Below are 7500 nucleotides of genomic sequence, written 5' to 3'. Positions count from 1 at the left end.
TCTGTATGTAACTGAGTGTGTGTGTGTGTGTGTGTGTGTGTGTGTGTGTGTGTGTGTATGTAACTGTGTGTGTGCGATGTAAACTGAGCGTGTGTGTGTGTGTGTGTGTGCAGCGCAGGTATGTGCGATGTAACTGTGTGTGTGCGCGATGTAACTGAGTGTGTGCGCGACAATCAGAGTGTGTGTGCGCGTATGTAACTGAGTGTGTGTGTGTGGTGTGCTGCATAACTGTGTGTGTGTGTAAAGGAGCAACTGAGTGTGTGTGTGTGTGTGTGTGTGTGTGTGTGTATGTGTGCGTATGTAACTGTGTGTGTGTGTGTGTGTGTGTCTGTGGCGTAATTGAGTGTGTGTGTGTGTGTGTGTGGGTGTGTGTGGTGTGTGTGTGTATGTAACTGAATGTGTGTGTGTGCATATGTAACTGAATGTGTGTGTGTGCATATGTAACTGAGTGTGTGTGTGTGTGTGTGTGTGTGTAACTGAGTGTGTGTGTGTGTGTGCGTATGTAACTGAGTGTGTGTGTGTGTGTGGTGTGTGTGTGTGTTACCTTCTTGTTCTCCAGCAGACAGTAGTGTGTGATGTCTGTGATCCCCTCCAGTAATGTCAGTGGGTAGTCAGGAGCAATGTTTTCCTTCTTCAGACTGGAGCTGATGAGTACAACACACACACACACACGGTCCCAACCCAATACTTGTAGCTTTCCTTCAGACAAAGTGTGCACACACAGGCCAAAGTGCACTAACACATATTCAGTGCACTAACACTCTGACACAGTAATCTACTCCTCTTGTCTTCAAATTTCAAAGGGGCAGCCGTGGCCCACTGGTTAGCACTCTGCACTTGTAACGGAGGTTGCGGTTGGCTTGACCGGCTGAAGTGCTTATCGAGCACCTAACCTCACTGCTCCCAGGCGCCCGCCGTTGAAACAGGCAGCTCACTGTGTCCGAGGATCAGTGCTTCCTCACTGTGTGTTCACTGTGTGCTGTTTGTGTTTCACTAATTCACCGATTGGGTTAAATGCAGAGACAAATTTCAGGGATCAAAGGTATATATATACTTATAATTTCAAATATGCACATACACATCTCTCACTCACACTCTGGGCTTCGACAGCAGTCATGACCCAACACACATGGGACCAGCTTGTCCAAGTTCCTACAAATCTAAGCCTGCAGTCATACATTCTCTCTCACACACACTCTCCTCACCTCTTTCTGCCTTTAGCCCCGTTGTGTATGGTCACCAATGAGGCATATCTTTCTCTCCTCACACACACACACACACACACACACCTCTCTCTCTCTCTCTCTCTCACACACACTCCAGTTACATCATGCCCGACACACTCAGTTACATACATCTTGCGCACACACACACATTCGATTATCACCTTTACACACAGACACACTCTCTCTCTCTCTCCCCTTACCTCTGCGTGCTCTTCACCCCATCGTGCTCATGGGCCTTGACCAGCTCGTCCAGGTTGCGGCACATCTGGCTGAGCAATGACGCTGGCGGTGAGGCCGAGGGCGTCGAGGAAGGGCAGCACCGGCCCAACGGCTCCAGCCACGCGGGTGGAACTGTGCCCGCCCTGCCCTGCAGCGCCCGACCGCCGCGGCCTGAAACATGCCCTCGCCCAAATCAGGGTGCTGCAGAGGCGATATAGGCTTCGTTTGTTAACACACACACATACCCTACTTGCAAATCGGAAAGTCTTTGATCTGCACCGCGGGGAAGCGTGCAGTTTAATAATTTATTAAGGTTGTATCAGCAATAGCGGGGGATCGTCACTTCTGTTGATGTTCAAACAAAACAGAGCTGGCTGTTCTCCTCCCCTCGCTAGATGCAGTAAAACTCTCTCCTAAGCAGCATCTCGTCGGGTTATTGGTTGAAACCAATTAACAAGTATTACGTGGGGAGCCAGGGGCGAGCTCCCATAGGTGAGGACTGACTCCCATAGAAGCAACAAAGTCAAAAAATCTGAGGGGTCTCATATCTGAAGGTGTCTGGCATTGTAATTTAATCTTAAACAATAGGCTGCTACGGGGCGTAGACCTACCCTGAATACTCTTGAGCCTTGGCATGACACTTCACCACCACACCACTAGACTATATGAGCAAACCCGTGCCACGATGAATTTGACCCAGCACTACGCCAAATCTGAAGAAGTCACCCTGCTTTGATGCGAGTGTTTTGTCTATTTACATCATTGGGCTAGCCTACATGGTTTGGCACGTGCTGAAAAGTCCTGTTTGCTGTTGAATGGCGGCTTCCTCTTCTATGTTGATTGACAAAGCCATACATTATGGCCCATAATGCAGCCTACAATGATTGTGCTGCCTGATGATCTGTAGCTATCCTCTGCCATTCAGAGCTCGGAAAGTTCCCAGATATTTTGAAACACCTGTTAGCAATCTCTGATGTCGGAATATTCAATGGCTACCCGACAACATCTCAGTGCAAACTCAAAATTGTTAGATCTATTAATTTTCCACGGTTCAACCTGCGAGTGACTGAACAGGTGTTATATGTGTACATTAGCCTAATACTAGAACCTAGTTTGGCTGCAATGGCTTTATTAATTTCCTACTTGAGTTGAGATTGCATTTTCCTGTGTATAAGCTATCCTAAGCTATACTATTGTGTTTGACACTGAGGATAGCCTATCTGAGACGGTGGTCTGGTTCAAATGAGTTACGTTTTCAAATTGAGAATGGCACAGACTAAATCATTTAGTCGATTTCTTTGTATTGTGAAATTGAAATGAAATATGACTACAATCATTAATATGCTGAAATTAATTAAGCTAATTAATGTATATGAAAACTTCGTGTTAAAAAGTGTGTCAAGGCACCACATAGGCTAATAAGGCGCAAAAGCTTCACTGCGCCTAGGCCATTCGTGTTAGATTATGCGCGGTGCTAACTTTTTATGAGATAGAGAGACCCCCTTAAAGACAAAAAGATAATTCGAGCCCTGGTTGAAACACTTTATTTTGCCTTTGAGGCTACAACCCTTTGTTGGTAGCAATTGTTTTGTGTACAGATCTCGGAGCCTAGGTCACCTGCAGAGAGGCATGCTTTGATGGATCAAGAAAGATTAGATGAATGTGATCATTTATGTTTGGGCTTCTTTTTGGGCCTGAAGGACACAACCTTTAACACACAAACATGCCCTGCGCTGTCAGAAATTGATCTTGCATGAGTAAAAATATAGTTTATTGAATTGATTAATTCAATTGTGTCTATTACTGTATGTAAAATGAATGGATTGATCATTTGGCTATATTGTAGTAGTTTATGTAGGTTAGTTTATGCCATGTTGAGTCAGCACATTTGTTATATGTCTAGAGGTTACATAACAACAGTATTTGCTTGTCCATAAAGATGCTAGGAAGGTGATATCATTAAGATTAATTCACCTAATTATATATCATGAAAAATAGGCATAGGCAAACTGTTGAATAATAGGAGATGTATACTATAAGTTTGTTGCCTGTGCTTTTATAAACTTGTGTTCCTTTTAGAGCTTTTGAAAAGATCACTTTACACCTCATTCCTATTGACTCAATACTGAACTGAATCGTTTTAAATTCAATTGGATTGTGAATGGCGATGGAACCCATCTGTAGGTATAGTACTATTGAATCAATGTTGAATCATAATTTAATCAAATCAAATCTAAAGCGAATCGTGAACGAACGGACTCGCTGGATTGAATGGTAATAAAGGCTCCTCGTCTCACCTGGCATACTGCAGCGCCCGGATGGACTGCTGGTACAGCACTGCCGTCTGCCACTCACGCGCCAGCGACGAGCCCGGTGCATGCTGGGACGTGGAGGATCCTGATGGCTGGTGTTTGTGGTTCTGATGCGGGTGGTTGTCCCCGGCGACCCCACCAGGAAGGGCGCACGACGGGTTGCTGGGCCACACCTGATGCTCCAGCACGATGAGCACACGCAGCAGCCGCAGCAGAGCCACCTGTAGGGGGCGCTCAAGAGCCGCCGCCTCGGACAGGCGGCCGAAGTCCACCAGGCCTTCCTCGGACACCTCGCCCCCCTCCACAGGGTCCAGCAGGAGGGCGTGTGTGTGTGTGTGCGAGTGTGTGTGTGCGTGAGCGCGCTGGCACGTGTGCATGGAGGCGCAGAGCGACAGCAGCACGTACTCCTGCACCTTGCAGTCGGCCAGCAGCCTCCAGGCACACGCCCGCTGGGCCGCCGCCCTTTCTGACCTCACTTCCCGCCGCCATGGCGACCAGCTCGGCCGCCAGCCGCGTCAGCACCTCGGCGCTCCTCACCTGCACCGCCCGGTTGCCGTGGAGATGGCGCGGGCCGACGCCAGCGTAGCTGGGGTAATGGGAACGCATGAGGGAGAGGCAGAGAGACACGAGCAGCTCCAGCAGCACTGAGGGGGCGGGAGAGGAGGATGGCGGAGGAGGAGAAGAGGATGGAGGGATGGATGGAGAGGAGGATGGAGGGATGGGCCCATAGAAACTGCCCCCCTCTTGGCTCTGGCTGTGGCGTAGCAGCAGCTCCTGCAGCAGGCCCAGGTGTCCGGCGTAGTCCAGCGGCGTGACGCTTAGAGCCTCCACCAGGGCGGCGCCGCGCACTCCCCCGGCAGGGCCGAGCAGCGCTCCCAGCATGCCAAGCGGGCGGAGGAGGCGCGCGTGCTCGTGCGGCCCGGCGTAGAGCAGCACGTGATGGAAGAGCGAGTCGGCCGCCTGGCGCCTCTCCTGCTGCCGCTGCAGCTGACGCGAGCGGGCCAACGCCTCCAGCTCCTCCTGCTCGCCCTCGTCCTCGCTGGACAGGGAGTCGGACGCCTGCGTGCGCGCAGAGTCCACGCGCCGCACGCCCTCGGGCTCGCCCGCGCCCGACCCTGAGCCTGACCCCGCCTCCTCGCTGTTGTGGTCGTCGTGACGCTGCAGGTAAGGGGCGGAGCCGGAGGTGGAGCTGGAGTTGGTTTCCGTGGAGACCTGGGCGCCGCTGGTGTCGGCCGACTCGGTGTGCTCGCTCTCCGGCTCTTCCTCGCGCTCCTCCTCGTGGACGTTGTTGTCCTCCTCGCTCGTCTCCTCGCTCCCGCTGCGGGACAGCGCTGCCGGCCAATCAGAGGTCTGCTCCTGCTCGGGGTCACGGCTCAGCTCCTCCCACATGGCCTGGCGGTCCACTGAGATCAGGCTGCTGAGCAGCACGCTCTGTTCTGATTGGCCCTTGGCATCTCCATGGCCAGAGGGGTGGCGCTCCCTATGGGTCAGCACCCTCAGGTTACCTGAGGACACACACCAGCACATCAATGACCAGGAAAGAGTGTGTGTGTCTGTGTGTCTACTTTTTTGTGTATGTGTGTGTGTGTGTGTGTGTGTGTGTGTGTGTATAAGCTCTTACCGATGGTGAAGTTCTGCTTGACATTCTGAATGGACATTCTCTGGGTTCTAGGATCCAGCAGCAGAAGCAGAACCGGTTCTAGGATCCGCAGAGCGTCGCCTAGAGACAGTGCCCGTAGCAACCAGCTCTCCCCTGCTGCGATGATGGAGCTGTCCTCAGTGTTCAGACTGTCCAGCACCACAAACAACGCCCTGGGACAGAGTGGGCGATACGCAAAGTTAACAAGAATCACTCACTCTCGGGTCCAAGTGCCCACAGGGCCCTGGGATTGAGTCTGACCTGCGGTCATTTCCTGACCCTTCCCCATCTCTCTCTTTCACTCTCGTTTCCTGTCAGTCATTCACTATCATTCACAATAAAAAAGGCCCACAAATATACTTAACTATATACACAAACAAACAAACAAACAAACAAACAAACCAAATGGGTCTTACCTGTCAAAGCTGCGGTGAAGAGACAGGCTCATGCTGAACTGCATCTCTCTGGTCAGATGCCACAACACTGAAAACCTATGGAGGGACTCCAAACGCACCGTCTGGGAAACACACACACACACACACACACACACACACACACACACACAGATGTTATGATGTCATGTTTATTAAAGGTGTACACTGGATTTATAACACAAGACCAAACAAAGACATTGATTTGCATTGATGCCTAACAGAATGCAGCAAAATGATCATTATATTGTGTTGTTGTGCGCGTGTGTGTGTGTATGTGTGTGTGTGCGTGTGCGTGTGCGTGTGCGCATGTGTGTATGTGTGTGTGTGTGCGCGCGTCACCTTGTCTGTGTGCAGCAGGCCGAGGCAGATGATGTCCTCGCAGACGTGGGGGGAGGGGGCGAGGCAGTGCAGCTGGTAGAAGAGCTCCACACAGGACAGGTGATGCTCCCGCCACTCACTGTCCAGCTCACACCACAACACCTGGGCCACACGCTGTACAGAGAGAGGAGAGGAGAGAAAGAGAGAGAGAGAGAGAGAGATAGAGAGAGAGAGGAGAGAGGAGAGAGAGAGAGGAGAGAGAGAGAGAGAGAGAGGGAGGAGAGAGAGAGAGAGAGAGAGAGAGAGGGAGGGAGAGAGGAAGAGAGAGAGAGGAAGAGAGAGGAGAGAGAGAGGAAGAGAGAGAGGGAGGAGAGAGAGGGAGGAAGAGAGAGAGAGGGAGGAGAGAGAGGAGGGAGAGAGGAGAGAGAGAGGGAGAGAGAGAGAGGAAGAGAGAGAGAGAGGAAGAGAGAGAGAGGGAGGGAGAGAGAGGAAGAGAGAGAGAGAGGAAGAGAGAGAGAGGAGGGAGAGAGAGGAAGAGAGGAGAGAGAGGAAGAGAGAGAGGGAGGGAGAGAGGGAGGAGAGAGAGAGGGAGAGAGAGAGGAAGAGAGAGAGAGGGAGAGAGAGAGGGAGGGAGAGAGGGAGGAGAGAGAGAGGGAGAGAGAGAGGGAGGAGAGAGAGGAAGAGAGAGAGGAGGAGAGAGAGAGGGAGGAGGAGAGAGAGGAGGAGAGAGGGAGGAGAGAGAGGAAGAGAGAGAGGAAGAGAGAGGGAGAGAGAGAGGGAGGAGAGAGGGAGGAGAGAGAGAGAGGGAGGGAGAGAGGGAGGAGAGAGAGGAAGAGAGAGGAAGAGAGAGAGGGAGGAGAGAGAGAAAGAAGGGATGAGCAGGAGAGAATTAAACTGATATTTGACTTTTAAGGTCTAACTAAGGTGACTTTCTCCAGCCACTGTTCACACACTTTGGGCCTCTAACCCTAAGTCCCCACAAATCATTTTATCAATCATTGGTAGATTGGTAAAGTCTGTGTGTGTGTGTGTGTGTGTGTGTGTGTGTGTGTATGGGTGTGTTACCTGGTAGAAGTCGGTGCTCGCTCGATGGCCTTGAGGGTGGTGGGTGATGTGTGTGTGTGTGTGTGTAAAGGCAGAAAGGCAAAGGCAGGCGTGTGTGTGTGTGTGTGTGCGTGTGTTACCTGGTAGAAGTCGGTGCTCTGCTCGACGGCCTTGAGGGTGGTGGGGTGGATGGGCGGCACTGTGACCATCTGCAGGTGCTCGTTCTGGAGACTGGCGCCAGCCTCGCGTGCCCGTCGGGTCTTGTCCTTCACGACCAGTGCCAGCGTCTGGGAGTGATTGAGTCGCCT

The 7500-nt window shown here is 51.7% G+C and overlaps 1 protein-coding gene across 1 annotated transcript in view; it reads right to left on the bottom strand.

Annotated features, from left to right (window-relative positions):
- The window catches only part of dop1b (DOP1 leucine zipper like protein B), a 68275-nt gene that overhangs the window by 24341 nt on the left and 36434 nt on the right, over positions 1–7500 (bottom strand). Inside the window, 9 exon segments of the mRNA XM_048238507.1 lie at positions 545–644; positions 1427–1616; positions 2057–2085; positions 3743–4218; positions 4220–5262; positions 5379–5569; positions 5813–5913; positions 6170–6322; positions 7333–7500. The exon segment at positions 7333–7500 is cut by the window's right edge and continues 25 nt beyond it. Of these exon segments, the coding sequence (XP_048094464.1) occupies positions 545–644; positions 1427–1616; positions 2057–2085; positions 3743–4218; positions 4220–5262; positions 5379–5569; positions 5813–5913; positions 6170–6322; positions 7333–7500 (2451 nt within the window).

The sequence above is a fragment of the Alosa alosa genome, chromosome 3, assembly GCF_017589495.1.
Source record: "Alosa alosa isolate M-15738 ecotype Scorff River chromosome 3, AALO_Geno_1.1, whole genome shotgun sequence".
NCBI classification, from domain to species: Eukaryota; Metazoa; Chordata; class Actinopteri; order Clupeiformes; family Clupeidae; genus Alosa; species Alosa alosa.
This window is presented reverse-complemented; position numbering and strand designations above follow the sequence as displayed.